This window comes from Hylobates moloch, unplaced genomic scaffold, assembly GCF_009828535.3.
Source record: "Hylobates moloch isolate HMO894 unplaced genomic scaffold, HMol_V3 SCAFFOLD_16, whole genome shotgun sequence".
Lineage (NCBI taxonomy): Eukaryota > Metazoa > Chordata > Mammalia > Primates > Hylobatidae > Hylobates > Hylobates moloch.
Window position 1 is genome coordinate 59,010,668 of NW_026652291.1, and position 19,144 is coordinate 59,029,811.

A 19,144-nucleotide genomic window follows, 5' to 3' on the forward strand; every position below is an offset into this window, starting at 1 on the left:
AAAGGAAATTATTACCTATTAGTTTGCATTGATTAATTAGCTAATGACACGTGATCCAGTCTGATTTTAAGTATGAGTCTCTAGTCATTTTTTTTTCCTTTAGCACCTAATAAAAGAGAAATCTCTTCCATCCACTCTAATGCTCACGTGAATCCACTAGCACAGGGCCACACGAAGCTTAGCTAATCCTGAGGCAATTGATCTTCTCCCCTCTTCTTGATGAGTGGCTCTAAAAATAACATAGAGTGTCTTAATGGTATCCCAAAATCTGGAATATTGCCTTCTGTGACTAATTTCTCAGTGAAGTAAATTACTTTTCTAGTTTTACATAACTCCAATTTCTTGTGTATTTTTTCAGGGGAAAAACATTTTTATTTTCTAATTTTAAAATTTTATTTCTTTCAACTTTTATTTTAGAATCAGGAGTACATGTGCAGGTTTGTAACAAAGGCATATTGCATGATGCTGAAGTTTGGACTATGAATGCATTGTCACTCAGGCTGTGAGCATAGTTCCTAATAGTTTTCAGTCCTTTTCTCCTTCCCTCTCTTCCCACTCCATTAGTACCCAGTGTCTGTTGTTACTATCTTTATCTTCACGTGTAGCTAGTGTTCAGCTCCCACTTATAAGTGAGAGCATGCAGTATTTAGTTTTCTGCTTCTGCATTAATTCCTTTCGGATAATGGCCTCTAGCTGCATACTTGTTGCCACAAAGGACAGGATTTCATTTTTCCATGGTTGCATAGAAGTCCATGGTGTATATGTGCCACATTTTCTTCATCCAATCCACCACTGATTGGCACCTGAGTTGATTCCATTTCTTTGCTATTGTGAATAATGCTGTGATGAATGTACGGGTGAATGTGTCTTTTTGATAGAAAATTTTATTTGCCTTTTGGTATATACCCAGTAATGGGATTGCTGGGTTGAATGTTAGCTCTGTTTTAAGTTCTTTGAGAAATCTCAAAACTAATCTCCACAGTGGCTGGACTAATTTATATTTCCACCAACAGTATGTAAGTGTTCCTTTTTCTACACAGCCTGCCCAACATCTATTATTATTTGAGTTTTTAACAAAAACCATTCTGATTGGTGTGAGATGGTATCTCATTGTGGGTTTGATTTACATTTCTCTGATGTTAAGTGATGATGAGCATTTTTTCATGTTCGTTGGTTGTATGTATGTCTTCTTTTAAGAAGTCTCTGTTCATGTCCTTTGCCTACATTTTAATGGGGTTGCTTTTTCCTCGTTGATTTGTTGAAGTTACTTTTCTTTCTTCCTTTTTTGGAAAGACTGGATCTCACTCTGTTGCCCAGACTGGAGCGCAGTAGTATGATCCTAGCTCACTCTATGCTTAAACTCCTGGGCTCAAGGGATCCTCGTGCTTTAGCCTACAGAATAGCTGGGACTACAGGCACATGCCACTATGCCCAGCTGATTTTTTTCTTTTCCTCCCTTCCCTTCCCTTCCTTCCTTCCTTCCTTCCTTCCTTCCTTCCTTCCTTCCTTCCTTCCTTCCTTCCTCCTTTCCTTCCCTCCTTCCTTCCTTCTTTCCTTCTTTCTCTCTCTTTATTTTTGAGTCAGATTCTTGCTATTTTGCCCGGGCTGGTCTTGAACCCCTGGCTTCAAGCAATCTTCCAGCTTCAGCCACACAAAGTGTGGGGATTACAAGTATGAGCCACCGCACCCAGCCAGTTACTTATAGATTCTGGATATAAGACTTTTGTCAGACACATAGTTTGCAAATAATTTCACCCATTCTGTAGGTTGTCTGTTTAATATATTGATAGTTTATTTTCCTGTGCATGAACTCCATATAGGTCACACTTTTCAAGTTTTGTTTTGGTTGCAATTGCTTTCCAGGACTTAACCATAAATTCTTTGCCAATGCCGATGGCAAAAGGGTATTTTTCTGGTTTTTTTTCCCCTAAGATTTTTATAGTTTTGGGTATTGCAATTAAGTCTTTAATCCATCTGGAATTGATTTTTGTGTATAGCGACAGGTTAGGGTCCAGCTTCATTCTTCTGCATGTGGCTAGCCAGTTATCCCCAGCACCATTTATTGACTAGAGAGTTTTTGCCAATTTCTTATTTTTGTTAACTTTGTCAAAGATCAGATGGTTGTAGATGTGTTACTTCATTTCAGAATTTGCTATTCTGTTCCATTGGTTTATGTGTCCATTTTTGTACCAGTACTATGCTGTTTTGGTTACTGTAGCCTTGTAGTGTAGTTTGAAGTTGGGTAGTATGATGCCTCCGGCTTTGTGCTTGTTGCTTAGATTGCTTTCACTATTTAGGCTCTTTTGGTTCCATATTAATTTTAGAATAGTTTTTTCCTAATTCTGTGAAAAATGGCATTAGTAGTCTGACAGGAATAGCGTTGAATCTGTAAATTGCTATGAGCATTATGGACATTTCAATGATATTGATTCTCATAATCCAGGGTATGCAATGTTTTTCCTTTTTTGTGTGCCATCTCTGATTTCTCTCAACAGTGTTTTGTAGTTCTCTTTGTAGAGATCTTTCACATCCTTGGTTAGCTGTATTCCTAGGTATCTATTCTTTTTGTGTCTATTGCGAATGTAATTTTGTTCTTTAGTTGGCTGTCAGCTTGAACATTATTGGTGTATAGAAATGCTGCTGATTTTTGCAATTGGTTTTGCATCCTGAAACTTCACTGAAATCTTTTATCAAGTCTAGGAGCCTTTTGGCAGAACCTTGAGGGTTTTTCTAGATATCAAATCATACTGTCAGCAAAGACGGATAATTTGACTGCTTCTTTCCCTATTTGGGTACGTTTTATTTTTTTCTCTTTCTTGAGTGCTCTGGCTAGGACTTCCAATACTATACTGAATAGGAATACTGAGAGTAGACATTATTTTCTTGTTCTGGTTCTCAAAGGGAATGGTTCCAGCTTTTTCCCATTGAGTATGATGGCTGTTTTTCATAGGTGGCTCTTATTTTGTGGTATATTCCTTCGATGCTTAGTTTGTTGAGGGTTTTTATCATAAAGCAATGTTGGACTTTATTGAAAGCTGTCTCTGCATCTATTGACATGATCTTATGGTTTTGCTTTTAATTCTGTTTCTGTGGTGAATCACATTTATTGATTTGTCTATGTTGAACCAACCTTGCATCCCAGGAATGAAGCCTACTTGACCTTGAATTAACTTTTTGATGTACTGCTGGATTCAGTTTGCTAGTATTTTTGTTGAGGATTTTTACATGTAAGTTTGTCAGGGATATTGACTGATATTTTCTTTTTTCGTTGTGTCTCTACTGAATTTTGGTATCAGAATAATGCTGACATCATTGAATGAGTTAGGAAGGAACCCTCCTCCTCAATGTTTTGGGAATAGCTTCAGTAGGATTGGTACCAGTTCTTGTTTGTACAACTGGCTGAATTCTGTTGTGAATCCATCCGATCCAGGGGTTATTTTTGGTTGGCAGGTTTTAAAAAATTATTATTACTGACTCATTTCCAGAACTCATTATTAGTCTGTTCAGGTTTTCAATTTCTTCTTGGTTGAATATATGGAGGTTATTTGTTTCCAGGAATTTATTCCTTTTCTCTATATTTTCTAATTTTTATGAATAGTGGTGTTCCTAGTATTCTCTTAGGGTCTTTTGTATTTCTATGGGATCAATTGTAATGTCTCCTTTGTCATTTCTGATTGTGTTTATTTGGATCTTCTCTCTTATTTTCTTCATTAACCTACTTAGTGGTGTATCAATCTTGTTTATTCTTCCAGAAAAACAACTTGTGGTTTTACTGATCCTTTGTATGGATTTTCAAGGCTCAATTTTGTTCAGTTCTTTTCTGATTTTGTTTATTTATTTTCTTCTGCTAGCTTTGAGCTTCATTTGTTCTTCTTTTTCTAGTTCCTCTAATTGTGATGCTAGAATGTTCACTTGAGATCTTTCTAATTTCTTGATGTAGGTATTTAGCAGTATAAACTTTCCTATTAACAGCTTTAGCTGCAAACCAAAGATTCTGGAATTTTGTCTTTCTGTTTTCATTAATTTCTGCTCTACTTTATTGTTTAACCAAAAGTCATTCAGGAGCAAATTGTTTAATTTCCGTGTAACTGTGAGGTTTTGAGAGATCTTCTTGGTAATGACTTCTATTTTTATTACACTGTAGTCCAAGAGTATGCTTGGTATGATTTTGGTATTTTTGAATTTATTGAGATTTGCTTTATGGCTGCAATTTCTCATGTATTTTGAGATTAATACCATGTCCTATACAGGAGGTGACATCATCACAGATTCAGAAGGAAAGAAACACTTTCTGTTGAAATTTTGATATCATGTCTGAAATGAGAAGGAAACAGCTTGCTCCCTTGGATCCGTGGTTCCGCCTGTGGCCTCCAGAGGGCGACGTTGCACTAAAGAGGCATCTGTTTTCATCGCAGACCATCCTCATCCACTGAGCCTCTTCCCTGCAGCTGGCTGATGTAGCTCACTGATGTCTGTGTAGATAGGGAGCTGTGACGAGAGCAAGAGGTCAGAACACATCCAGACTCCTTAAGGGAAGGCCTCTTTCTGTTTCTGAAACTTTTCAAAGCAGGGACTTGTCCAGTCCAACCTCCTCACTGCTCCCAGCTCCTGAGGCTCAGCGCCCTTGGCTTCTGTCCGCCCTGCTCAAGGTCCTGCAGCGTGGCCACTGCTCAGCCATGCTCCTGCTGCTCGTCCCAGCGTTCCAGGTGATTTTTACCCTGGGTGAGTAACATTCCATTCTTTTTCCTTCCACAGAAGTGATTGTGTTGTAATTGAATCTAAATCGAGATACATTTTTTACTCAAACAGCATTGATGTTGCAGGAGGAACCAGAGCCCAGTCTGTGACCCAGCTTGACAGCCAAGTCCCTGTCTTTGAAGAAGCCCCCGTGGAGCTGAGGTGCAACTACTCATCGTCTGTTTCAGTGTATCTCTTCTGGTACGTGCAATACCCCAACCAAGGACTCCAGCTTCTCCTGAAGTACACATCAGGACCCACCCTGGTTAAAGGCATCAACGGTTTCGAGGCTGAATTTAAGAAGAGTGAAACTTCCTTCCACTTGAGGAAACCCTCAGCCCATATAAGCGACGCAGCTGAGTACTTCTGTGCTGTGAGTGACACAGTGCCTGAGACTGCAGGGGAGCTGAACACAAACCTCCTGAGATGCTGAGACTTTCTGTGACTCAAGAACTCAACCTGTGGAGCTTTCAAGAGGGTCCCTTTTTTCTGTGCCCCTTTTGAAGGCACATAAGGCAGGGTAGGCTGAGCCCTTGGTAGGGTTTGTCTCCTGAATAATTGCTCCAATGTCAATGTCATGCCACATTCAGACATGCTTTGTCCCACATGGAGGTTTCCTGATGACTTTCTTCAGTGGGGACCTCCTCCACACTCTGAAGAAAGCACATCATAAGGTGTCAGAGCTCCGAAATAAAAGGCAACAGCATTTTTATAAAAAATCATTTCTAGCATTCATTATGATTAGTATTGCCTCGGGTGTTAACTTGTGAATAACTGATGTAATTGATTAGAATGTTAGCTAAAAGCTGCGCAGGATGGATTCTCAATTAGGGTAACCCATACAGCACAGATTCTCAATCAGTGTACTGTAGATTCTCAACCTAGATTTGAAGCTTAACTTCTAGCACATACATAATATCCCACTGTGTGGTACTGACATATTTAAAGTAAATTAGACATAATATCAAGATTTTTAATCTTGTGAGCATTATGCAAAACAGGAAAGTAAACAGAAATCTTAATACACTATTGAAAAACTAAGCCATCAAGTTGTGATCTTTTTTAAAACAGCTATTCCAGTGATTTCCAAGTTACAAATTTGAGGAGTAAAAATGTAACCAATATAAAGATATCAAATACACTAGACTCAACTACTTTAAAAACTACTTTAAAACTCTGAGGCATTTTAAGAGATTACGCAGATTTATTATATAAAATTACAAAAATTTCCAGTTACATTATCAGAGCGTATATGAATTCTAATGGGCATATCCAGGACCGGGGTACCCTATTATTTACTCTGAAATAATTATATTAAAAAACCAACATGTTTAAGATATTTTATGTATATGATTATTACTCCAAATTTTTATTTGTAGTTTGATCACATGGTAGAATTAAAAAATGCCTCTCAAAGTATTATAAAATGTTCACACATACAGAAGTTAAGTCTTCCTTAATTCAACATTTTACAATTTTTGATGACAAAAATTATGAATCATCTCACTTCTTAAAAATATTTACAATTGCCTAAATCTCCTCTTTTAAAATGAGATGAAGTCGTATTCTTCCCTTATTATAAAACATGCATTTAAAGTAGTTTAAAAATATTCCTATGAATTGAGCTAAAAGAGAGTAGAGGGTTTATAATAAAAAAAATATTTAGACTTGGCTTCTTCTCTTGCACCAAAGACTCAGGTTCTTGCTTATGGCTTCTTTGGCTGCTGACATTCTTTAGTTACTTCTTAGCGTGCCACCTCTTCCAGTTTTACTTTCGTCCTCGTTTCATTTTTGTTTGTAGTTTTTCTTACTGATTTGTCTTTTCATTGTGCCTTTTATGGCCTGTTATTTTGATTGTGTTCAAATTTTACAGGCCAAGAACACTTAACATGATGCCTATTTTAACGATTTTTTTAAGTGTACAACTCAGTTAACTATTGGCCCAATGTTGAATAGCAGATCTCTAGTAATTCTTCATCTTATCGAATAGAAACTTTGTACCCCTTCATCAACATCTCCCCACTTCTTCTTCCCCCAGCCCCAAGAATGATAACCACCATTCTACTCTCTACTTCTGTTAGTTTGACTGTTTTAGATTTCTCACGTAAGTGGAATCATGCAGGCCTTCTATGACTGGCTTATTTCATTTAGCATAATGTCCTTAGGGTTCATCCATGTGTTTGCATGTGGCAGAATCTCCTTTTTTAAAGGTTGAAGAATATTCCATTTTATGCATATATCACATTTTCTTTATTCATTCATCCATCAGTAGATATTTAGGTTGTTCCCATATGTTGGCTAACATGAATAATGCTGCAGTGACCATGGGAGAGAAAATGTTTCTTCAAAATCCTGAATTTAATTTTTTGGATAAGTAACCATTAGTGGGATTGCTGAATCATATGGTACATTTTTAATTCTAGGGGGAAACTCCTTACTGTTTTTCATAATTGCTGCACCATTTTGCAGCAAGGGTTCCAGCTTCTCCACATTCTTATCAACATTGTTGTTGTTGTTGTTTTATAATAGCCAACCTAAAAAGTGAGAGGTAATAACTCATTGTGATATCTAATTTCTCAGGCGATTAATGATATTGAGCAGATTTTCATATAACTTTGACCATTTGTATGTCTTCTCTGGAGAAATATCTACTCAAATCCTTTGCCAATGTTTTAATCAAGTTATGAAAACATTGATAGTTATAGGAGCTCCCTATATATTTTGAAGATTAGCCCCTTATCAGACATATAGTTTGCAAATATTTCTTTCATTCTATATGTTGGCTTTTTTTCCTATTGATTATTTTCTTTGATGGGCAGAATCTTTTACATTTTATAAAGTCCTGCTTACCTACTTTTGGTTTTGTTGCCAGTGCCTGTGGTGTCATATACAAGAATTGGCTATTGCTTAGACCACAGTCATGGAGAGTTTCCTATATATTTTTCCAATAGTTTTACACTTTCAGGTTTTACGTTTTTAATTAATATTGAGTTGATTTTTGTGCATTATGTTAGCTAGAAGTCCAATTTCATTCTTTTGCAAGTGGATATCCAGTTTCCACAGCATGATTTGTTGAAGAACTACTCCTTCCCCATTACGTATTCTTGATGCCCTTGTCAAACATCAGCTGAGTGCATATGTGTGGGTCTATTTTTCAGCTCTCTATTCTGTTCCATTGGTTTGTATGTTTGTCTTTATGATAGTACTATGATGTTTTAATTACTGTAGCTTTGTAATATATTCTGAAACCAAGAAGTGGGGTGCTTTTAGCTTTGTTTTTCTTTCTCAGTATTGTTTGAGCTATTCTGGGCCTTTTGTGGTTCCACAGAAATTTTAGAATTAAAATTTTAGTTTTTTCTATTTCCATAAAGATTTCATTGGGATTTTGATAGGGATAGCATTGTATATTGCTTTGGGTAGTATAACATCTTAACAATATTAAATCTTCCAATTCATGAACATAGACTATCTTTCATTTATTTGTGCCTTCTTTAATTTTTCTTATGAATGTTTTGTTTTTTTCTGTATACAAGCCTTTAGCCTAATTAGTTGTTTACTTCTAAACATTTTAATCTTTTGTAGCTATAATAAATGGGATTGTTTTCTGGATTTTTTTCAGATAGTTTATTGTTAATGTGTAGAAATGGCACTGATGGGCCTGGTGCAGTGGCTTATGCCTGTAATCCCAGCACTTTGGGAGGCTGAGGTGGGCGAATCACGAGGTCAGGAGTTCGAGACCAGCCTGGCCAACATGGTGAAACCCTGTCTCTACTAAAATGCAAAAAATTAGCTGGGCATGGTGGCAAGAACCTATAATCCCAGCTACTCAGGAGGGTGAGGCAGGAGAATCGCTTGAACTCGGGAAGCGGAGGTTGCAGTGAGCCGAGATTGTGCCACTGCACTCCAGCCCAGGAGACAGTGTGAGACTCTGTCTCAAAAAAAAGAAAAAGAAATGGCACTGATTTTTGTGTGTTGATTTTTATACCCTACAACTTTACTGGATTCATTTATTATTTCTAATAGGCTTTTTTTGGTGGAGTCTTCAGGGTTTTTAATGAATTTATGTCATCCATGAACAGAAATAATTTTACTTCTTTTCTGATTTGAGTACTTTTAATTTCTTATTCCTGTCTATTTACTCTGGCTAGGATTTCTAGTATTATCCTGAATAGAAGTGGTGAGGGTGGATACCCTTGTCTTGTTCTGATCTTAGAGGAAAAGCTTTTTTGCGTTTCACCATTGAGTGTGAGGTCAGTTGTGGGCTTTTTATATATGGCCTTTATTATGTTGGGGTAATTTCCCAATTTGTTGAATATTTTTATCATGAAATGTGAAGCAGGCCCACTGTGCACTGGTTACCAACTTGTATGAGTCCAGTGAGACAGAACACGCATGCATACAACAAGGTACATGAAACAGGTTTATTAATTACAGATAAGCAAGGGACAACAGAAGCTTAGGTTTCATTGCAAACAGGTCTCCCAAGGCTCAGGAAGGCTGCCTAGGGCGGATAGGGTGTCATCTGCATGTGGCCCAGTTGTACCACACCTGAGGGACCCCAGAAATTAGCATGCCCTAGGTTTTAGACCCCTGGGTGACGTGACACCCTGGGCTAAAAAGTACTGAAGGACACTGTTTCTAGGGGGTATCTGAAATACAGCCAGCCTGTTCCAGCCGTTTCATTCCTGTCTGAAGATGTTACATTCCCAGTACATTCTACAGTTATTCTTTTTTTTTTTTTTTTTTTTTTTTTTTTTTTTTTTTTTTTTTTTTTTTTTTGAGACGGAGTCTCGCTCTGTCGCGCAGGCTGGAGGGCAGTGGCGCGATCTCAGCTCACTGCAAGCTCCGCCTCCCGGGTTCACGCCATTCACCTGCCTCAGCTTCCCCGAGTAGCTGGGACTACAGGCGCCGGCCACCACGCCCGGCTAATTTTTTTGTATTTTTTAGTGGAGACGGGATTTCACCGTGTTAGCCAGGATGGTCTCGATCTCCTGACCTCGTGATCCGCCCGCCTCGGCCTCCCAAAGTGCTGGAATTACAGGCGTGAGCCACCGCGCCCGGCCCGTTCTACAGTTATTCTTGAGAACCACAAACAAGAAAGTGGAGAGAACTGGGTTCGTCCAAGACCACCCAGAGAACCATCCTGCATGAAAGGATGTTGAATGTTGTCAGATTCTTTTTCTGCATCTATTGAGATGATCATGTAATTTTTATCCCTCATTTTGTTATGTAGTGTGTCACATTAATTCATTTTTATATGTTAAAACATCCTTGCATCCCAGGGATAACTTCCACCTGGTTATTGTATGTGATCCTATTAGTGAGCTATTGAATTTGGTTTGCTAGTATTTCATTGAGGATTTTTGCATCTATGTTCATTGGGAATATTGGTCTGTATACCTTCTTGTAGTGTCTTTGTCTGACTTTGGTATCAGGGTAATAATGGCTTCATAAAATAAGTTTAGAGGTATTCCCCTTTCAATTTTTTGGAAGAATTTAAGAAGGATTAGAGTTAATTCTTCTTTAAATGGTTGGTAGAACTCACTAGTGAAGCTGTCAGGTCCTTTGCTTTTCTGTGTTAGGATGTTTTGGATTACTGAATCAATTTCCTTACCAGTTATAAATCTGTTCAGATTTTTCTATTTCTTCATGATTCAGTCTTGGTAGGTTATCTGTTTGTATAAATTTATGCATTTCTTCTAGGTTATCCAATTTGTTGGTGTATAACTGTTTGTAATAGTCTCAAGATTCTTGTTATTTCTGTGGCATCCATTGCAATGTCTTCTCTTACATTTTTAGTTTATTTGAATCTTCTCTCTTCTTTTTCAGTCTAACTAAAAGATTGTCAATTTAGCTTATGTTTTCAAAACTTAGTTTTGTTTATTTTTATGTTATTTTCTACTCTATGTTTTATTTATTTCTGCTCTAATATTTATTATTTCCTTCTTTCTACTAAATTTGGACTTCACTTGTTCTTTTTTTCTAGTTCCTTGAGATGTAAAGTTATGTTTTTTGTCTGAGATCTTCTTTTTGAATTTAGGCATTTATTGTTATAAACTTCCCTATTAGTACTGCTTTTGCTCACTCTATAAATTTTGATATGTTGTGTTTTTGTGTTTGTATCTCAAAACATTTTCTAATGTGCCTTTTGATTTCCTTGACCAATTTGTTGCTCAAGAATATCATGTTTAATTCCCATATATTTTTGAATTTTCTAGTTTTGCATCTGCTTTTTATTTCTAGTGTTATTCCATTCTCATTAGAAAAAAATACGTGGTATGATTTCACTTTCTTAAATTTGTCGAGACTTGTTTTGTGGCTGGGCATGGTGGCTCCCGCCTGTAATCTCAGCACTTTTGGAGGCTGAGGTGGGAATGCTTGAGACCAAGAGTTTGAGACCTGTCTGGGTAACGGTAAGACTCCTTCTCCACAAAAAATAAAAATATTGGCCTAGTGGGGTGGTGTGCAGATATCTGTAGTCTCAGCTACTCAGGAGGCTGAAATGGGATGATCACTTGAGTACAGGAGTTTGAGGCTGCAGTGAGTCATGATGGTGTCATTGCACTCCAGCCTGGACAACACAGTGACATCCTGTCTCAAAAAATGAAACAACGAAAACTGCCTTCTTTGTTTTCAGTGACTCTATGCATCAGGAATACACTGGATCCTATCAATGCTCCTTGACAGGTGTGATGGAAGCCAGTCTCTCAGGCAGCCTGTGGCAAAGCTAGAATGTTGGATGTAATGTCCAACTCTTTCTCTCCCCAGGGAGAGGCTGAAACTGAGGCTTTCCTCTCATTTATGGGACACAGTACTGGGGGTAGGAAGACATCACAAACTCTCCTGTCATCTTTGATGTGGCTGGTTGCTTGCTCATTCAAGGTACTGGAGACTCTGAACTAGTTACTGGACTTTTTAACAAGTGAATTGATTTATTTATTGCTGTTGAATTGGTGTGTCCATTGGGGAAAAGAGGGTCCAGGAATTCCTGTTCTGCCATCTTTCTGATGTCACACCTTTCAGGGACAGAATTCTTACTATTCTCCTCATGGGCTTCTTTATTTGCCCTTCATCAGAACTGACCTCCTCTTGGGCATCTAGTTGAATGTGGTGTTCACTGTGGGCATGGTGGTTCTGCCTAAGTGCCAGCAGGCTGCCCTGCAATGAGGGCTCAATAATACACTTCAAACTTTCCTTGATATTTCTTTTAGCTGTGCCTCTTGAGCAGTAGAAGGCTGGATATGAAAACCATTCAGATCATTTCTATATCTTAATAGAAAAATTTAGCCTTTTAAACTTATATATGCATGCATTTATTGCTACAACTAGTATTTTCGACTTATCTTACGTGACATAGTGACATTTGACATTGTAGAACGCTTCCTTCCTGGAATGCTTTCTTTATTGGTTTTTAGAAATCCCACTCTTTTTTCCTTCTCCTTCAGTATTGTCAGTTGTTCCTTCTCAGTCTTTTTGCTGTTTTTTCCCCTCATTTATCTAATCTTTAAACATTGGCATGCCTCAGAAATTTATCCTTGGAAATCTTTTTCCTCTATAAATTCTTTATTCACAGCTGGTTTTATTCAGTCTCTTGGCTTTAAATTCCATTTAAATACCCCAATTTATAACTGAATCCCAGATAACTCATCTGGATTCTGGATTCGAGTATCAAATAATCTATTTGACATCTTCTTTTTGACATCCTCCACTTAACATATCTGAAAATAGTCTACTGAATTTGACCTCTGTACTCACTAAGCCTTCCTTAAATCCCACTCACTTCTTGTGAAGGTTTCTTCATTTTGGTAAAAGACAACTCCACTTACCAAATCTTCTAATCCCCTTAGCCAAAAACTTTGAAATCATCATTGTCTTATCACTTTTCTCACATCCCCACTTGATCCATTAGGAATTCCTATCAGCCATTTCTTCAAAATATCCCCATAATCAACCAGTTCTCATGACCTTTACTGCTACCGCTCTGATCCAAGCCACAGTAATCTCTTGCCTAGTTGATTGAAAGAAACCTAATTGAACTTCTATCTTTTGCCATTGTCCCTCTTCTGTCTGTTTTCCATGCAGCAGGTGAAGCAATCTGTTTAAAACATAATTCAGATAATTTCATTTCTGTGCTCACAACTATGTAATGTCTTACCATCTCACTCAAAGGAAAACCAAATTCTTTACTAAAATATACAAGTCCATCTAGCTCCCTGCCATATCTTTGACATTTGATATCAGCTACCACCTTCCTACTTACTCCTGCTCTGCAGCCTCACTGCACTTATTGTTGCTCTAACATACCAATTATTTTCCTGCCTCAAGGTCTTTGCAGCTGCTCACTTCTCTGCCTTGTGTACTAGTACTCCAGGTAACCACATGGCTTATTTCTACACCTTATTCTGCCAAATAGCCACGCACAAAATATTTACTGCAGATTATTTTTGTAATAGTGAAAATTAAAACACAAGGTATTTCTCAGAGAATGGCTATAGAAACTGTAATAAATCTGTACTATGGAATATTAGGAAGCAAACATGTTAACATCAATAGGTTATCAGGACATATAATTGGGTACCAAACACATTGCAAACTGCTGTGTGCTTGACAGTTATAGTCAGATAAAAATTTAAACTGTGTATATATTATGTATTCATCCATGTGTTCTGCAATATTTTAAAATCAATAATAAAAAATAGGCTCCAGTTTCTTTCTACATCTTTGTCCATTTGCTCTTCTTTTATTTTCATTTAGTAAGGGCCTCTATTCAACTCGCAAGCTTATTTAGCTTCTTGATTGCATTCTGTTTTATCTTTTCTAGGAACAGACAACAGTGATCATATTCTCCTTAAATCTTTGTCCAACCATCCTTTGTTTTAAGAAATAGCTCCTTATTTCTGGGTTCATTTTGTACTTTTTGAGGTGTTACTTGATCTATATGAAAACACACACATGTACACATTTGTCTTTCCCACTAAACTACAATGTCTTGTGAGCAGATAAAATGTCTTAGTAATATTTTAATTTCTTAAGACCTAGCACAAGATCTAGCTTATAGTAGACCTCAATAAATTACTAAGGACTTACTTTGAAATAAATTGGAGAAATCACATTAAACCTTGAAGATGCAATTTGATAAAATATTTTAATACGGTAATCTCTTGTATGTGGAATTTGGAGGAAGAAACCAGTTTCCTTTTTAAAAAAAAAAAAATGACCATAAGCCTGACAGTTTTTTTTGCTCTTGACAATCTGGGTGGTTCCTCAGGAAAGAATTGGGACGAAGGCTCTGGGACTCCACAGATGAGTTAGTTGACCTGATGGTTTCAGACCACTAGGAGGCTCTTTAGGTTTTACTCTAAATGAGGAACTTTTCCCTCAAGTTCTGAGATAGCTGACTCTGTGAAAAATTGAGAGTTAGCATCAGTTAGCAAAGCATCTGAACTAGTCATATATGAAACGGACAGGGGGAGTCTCCATTTATTCATCTGCAAAGATGTTCTGTGGCTGTGATGGGTGTCACAGAGACGGTCTCCCAAGAAGATTGATCTTAGAAATCAGCAAGGGAAATGATAAAGCTGGAAGCCTTACAGTTTTAATTTTTATGACTAAAACTTCTAAAATATGAGTCTCTATTCTGACTTTGAAATTATTTCAATAATTTCCACCTTCTTTTATACCTCCTCTGAAACTAGAAAAACAAGAAAAAAGAAATGAGAAGAAATGAGAAAAAATAATGAAAATATTCAGAGAGAGGATAAAAGAGAGAAAAAGAAATAAGAGGTTGGGGGAAAAAAAGATGACACATTTAATTGAATTTCAGAATGTGGTCTATGCCTCATATAGTTTCTGTGTTGCAAGGTTGAAAAGTTCTAGAGAGCTGATGCACGACAATGTGAAGATACTTACCACTACTGCATTGTACATTTTAAAATAATCAAGATGGTAAATTTAATGTTACGTGTTTTTTTACCACAATAAAAAATGTGACCTCTACCTCTTGTTCACAGAGCGGAATTGACCAGGTGGGGCTGCAAAGTGAATGGAGAAAGTGTTGGATAGGAGAAGAGAGATGGAAATAAGTCGGGGTGGCCGTCATATACACGTGCTATTTCTCTATCAACCAAAGTCTTGTTGGAGACATTTTATATATTCATGATGACTATATGTCCTGTGTTAACAGAATTCTCTTAATTTAATTGTATTGTATTTACTCCTTTAAGGGTGATTAAGTAAACGATGCATTCTATGAGATATTCTTTCTTTGTGAGAGCTTTCTTATAAATGAAATCACAATCACTTTTCAAATCACATGTCCTGATTTTTTGGCTAAGGAAATTGGGACACTGACCCTGATAATTTTTTCAGGCTATGCTTGATCCAGATGAGGCTCCCATTTGTCTCTGAGGTATCTTTTCCCTATCTTCACTCCCCTCCTGACTTGTCTGATTACTGGGTACTTTAAGTGGAGGCAATCCTGAAAGCATAAAAACCTAGACATTTGTGTGCCTCTAGTCAGCAGTGCAGCGCTCAGTGGGGTACTGACATCAGCAGTTATGCTGGCACACTGCAGGAAAACTAGAGGAAAATCTCTTTGCTCCCTGATCTCATTGTATTCCACCTCATTTAAGTAACAGCATATCTCTTACTTTTTTCTGAGCAATTTGGAGGCCAGAGGAGAGACTTTCTCAAGAGAATTAGTTTTCTTTTTAGAAAAAAAGTTATCTGCAGGAGACGCTATCTCCATGACCCATAGTTTTCTGCTCTTAATCCTGGAGCTTCTGTCTGCTTGACCCCAGATTTATATCTGACCCCAAAACGGGACACCTCACTTGAGCTGTCTCAACATAGCTTGACTGGGAGCAGGAGAAAATCTTTGGTTAAGGACCAGGGATTGGGGACACTTTCAATATACCATTTTTCTAGAATTTCCCTCTTTCTGAGCCAAATGATTGTTCCTTTTTTTATGGCCTTCTTTTCTTTTCTTTTTTCTTTTTTAAAGCGTATAGAACTAATATCCCAAAGGGCCATTTCCTGTGTGGGGAAGGTCAGAATCAATGACGGTGGATGGAAAATAAAACAACTTGATCAGGCAATGTTTAAACATTTCACTAAAATATCTGTGTAGAAATTTAAATTTCTATGAAGTGTAATCGATCAATATTTTTTCTTATGTTTTTTGACTGTCGCTTAGAAAATCCATCTCCATTCTAAATTTATTTTAAAAGTTTTTTATTTTACTTAAAATATTAAATGTTATGTCATTTGAACTTTATTTTACAAAAGGTATTAAGGTAGGCATCCTAACTTATCTGTTAACTTCCAAATGATTCTTAGGATTGCACATTTTCCCCCATTTTAACTAAGTTTCCATATGTATTTGTATATTTGAACTTTATATTCTACTTCATTAAGCCCTATATGTGGATTTTTAAAATAACATTCTATTTCAATTAGTATAGCATCACACTTTGTCTTACTGAGGAAATTCTCATTCTCTGAATTTGAAGACTTCCCGAAGCCTGAGTTAGCTGCAGTATTGTATTTGGCCTCTAGAGGGAGATGTTACACAAATTGAATTTGATAGCCAAAAACAACCTGATCTTTTTGAAGAAGAGCTTTTGGCTATACATGCTGGGCAAACTCATCCACCTCTCTGTCAGAGTGTCTATGTGGCTGAATCGTTTCCAGAAAAGACATCCAGAAAATAGCTTCCTGTTTCTCCACAGGTCAGACATGAAGCCCACCCTCATCTCAGTCCTTGTGATAATATTTATACTCAGTAAGTAAAGCCTCTTTTTGTCCTATTTTTCTATGGTCTTCTGATTTAGAATAACTTTAATGAATATTATCCCCAGTATGTAAGGCTCTTCCTGATCCAGAATTGGTGTTATAGGAGGAACAAGAGCCCAGAGAGTGACTCAGCCCGAGAAGCTCCTCTCTGTCTTTGAAGGGGCCCCAGTGGAGCTGAAGTGCAACTATTCGTATTCTGGGAGTCCTGAACTCTTCTGGTATGTCCAGTACCCCAAACAACGCCTCCAGTTACTCTTGAGACACATCTCTAGAGAGAGCATCAAAGGCTTCACTGCTGACCTTAACGGAGGCGAGACATCTTTCCATCTGAAGAAACCATTTGCTCAAGAGGAAGACTCAGCCATGTATTACTGTGCTCTAAGTGGCACAGTAGCTGGTTTTGCAAGGAAGCAGAACACAAACCCTTTAAATACAGGAAGTATTTCTTTGTAAACTCTCTGTATGGCCACAGCGGGGCATTCTTTCTCCAGAAATTAATATTGAGTTTATCTCCTAGATATTAGATCATCAGTTGTCAGCTATAGATTAACCTCATAATTTAGTCCAAAAAATTCTCATTATTTACCCTGCTTAAATTAATTTTAAAATAGTAAATGTATTTATTTTGTCTAGTAGTACTGGAAACATACTTGAAATAAAAGCTATATTGCACGGCATAAAAAGTATTCTTTTCTTTGTTCAGAAGTACTGTCCAGGCTTCCATTGCACAGTCCTACCTCTCCAACTCCTCTGCTGCCCCACATGATCCCCACATGTGGTTGTCACCACATACCTGAGCACAGTTCCTTAAAGTGCTCTGCTGTTTCGTGGCTTGTGATTGTTCATCTTTCTATATCTATTACCTTTCTTTCCATGAGTTTCATAGACTTCTCCTATCTCAGTTAGGGTCCAGCCAGGAAAAAAGAAAACCAGTGAAGTTTAATATAAAGATTTATTAAATAACAATAAGTAATTAACTACCAATGGGTAAAAAAAAAAAAAAACTCTAAGGAATATAGGAATGCACATGTAAGCAGAAGTTCCTGTCTCTAGGACTAAGGTAGAATCCCAGGAAAGGAATAGATTGGCATAAGCCTGACCCCTCCTGCCAAGGCTATGATTCAGATCTCATTGGGAGTGTGTAGCTGGAGCCTGCTGGATGGTGGAGAAGTTTCCTGAGGTGCCAGAGAGAAATACTGACAAGCAGAAAAATACCTACCAGGATTACAATACAGTTCATGGGAAGCCCGCAAGGAGTGCTGCTGGACTTGCTTGTGGTGGCTGTGAAACTTGCCAAGAAACCACCTGTCGGGCTTGCTGGAGGGGAGTGCCACTGTTGTCCCACAGGCCAACCAAGCATAGTGGACAAGAAGTGTGGAAAACATACCGGAACCAGGAAGAGAAGCGTCATCCTTCTGCAGAGTCCTTCCAGCCCCCTCTACTGACAAAGCTTAATATCAAATATTTAGAGGGTCCAGATCCAGTCCACAAATAGGGTAATTAGGGTGGATTTGGAGCTGAGAGGTAATGCACTGATAACTGTCACACCCTATCCCTCGGGCTACTGTTCTTTCATATGCATTCCTTTTTTTTCTTTCTTCTTTCTTTTTTTGAGACGGAGTCTCATTCTGTCACCCAAGCTGGAGTGCAGTGGTGCAATCTCCGCTCACTGCAGTCTCTACCTCCCAGGTTCAAGTGATTCTTCTGCCTCAGCCTCTCGAGTAGCCAGCACTACAGGTGCCTGCCATCATGCCTGGCTAATTTTTGTATTTTTAGTGGAGATGGAGTTTCACCATTTTGGCCAGGCTGGCCTTGAACTCCTGACCTCAGGTGATCCACCCGCTTTGGCCTCCCGAAGTGCTGGGATTACAGGCATGAGCCACCGCACCTGGCCCATATGCATTCCTATATGCACATTTCAACTTCCAAACAACAGTGAAATGACACTATGTTTCTACCTAACAAGCTAAAGCAGTCCTTGAACAAGTGGAGTTTTCATTATTTCTCCCAAATGAGACAATCCGTAGTCCCAACAACCACTGTATGAATCCCTGACTGTATCGGCCACATCTCAAGTTCAGAGGAAGTTCTACTGAATATGCTGTTATATACAGACTAAATTATAAAGTTAATCTCCAATAATTTACATATAAAATAATTATGATAAGAAAGAGAGAATAAAATGGCAGCATATACAAAGAAACACATATAATGAGCAAAGATAAAATACAGAAAGCTACTACATTCCTTAATTCCAGACTTGGTCCTGGGCTTCAATTGACATAGACAGCTTCCTTCTCTTGTTACCTCTTTTATATTCTTCTGCCCTCAGCCACATCATCAGTGCATTGGAGTTATTTACCTGGTGGAATGACAAAAATCTTCATTCTCAAAGAGTCTGAGTTTTCAATAGTCATGGCTTTTAATTTGTTGCCGTAGGTTTCCCTTAACTTTTACTATTGGGTAGGAAACTACCATTAGGCTCCTTAAAAAATCCCCCGGGTTTCAGATGTAGCTCTGTCTATATGTGTTGTATGGCTTCTCGAGCTACTCACCCCCTCCCTAACAACTCTGCAATATGTTCTGGTAACCATCACGGTATATTAAAACTTTA

At 37.8% G+C, this 19,144-nt stretch overlaps 2 gene segments (V, D, J or C); both read left to right on the forward strand.

Moving 5' to 3' along the window:
• The first annotated feature begins 4,676 nt into the window (after positions 1-4,676).
• LOC131381457 (T cell receptor alpha variable 8-6-like) lies at positions 4,677-14,075 on the forward strand. The segment is given in 4 exon segments: positions 4,677-4,722; positions 4,824-5,110; positions 6,697-6,734; positions 14,006-14,075. Coding segments are annotated over 4 exon segments (441 nt in total).
• A 2,311-nt stretch (positions 14,076-16,386) lies between these two features.
• LOC131381458 (T cell receptor alpha variable 16-like) lies at positions 16,387-16,983 on the forward strand. The segment is given in 2 exon segments: positions 16,387-16,519; positions 16,634-16,983. Coding segments are annotated over 2 exon segments (462 nt in total).
• Positions 16,984-19,144: the final 2,161 nt, after the last annotated feature.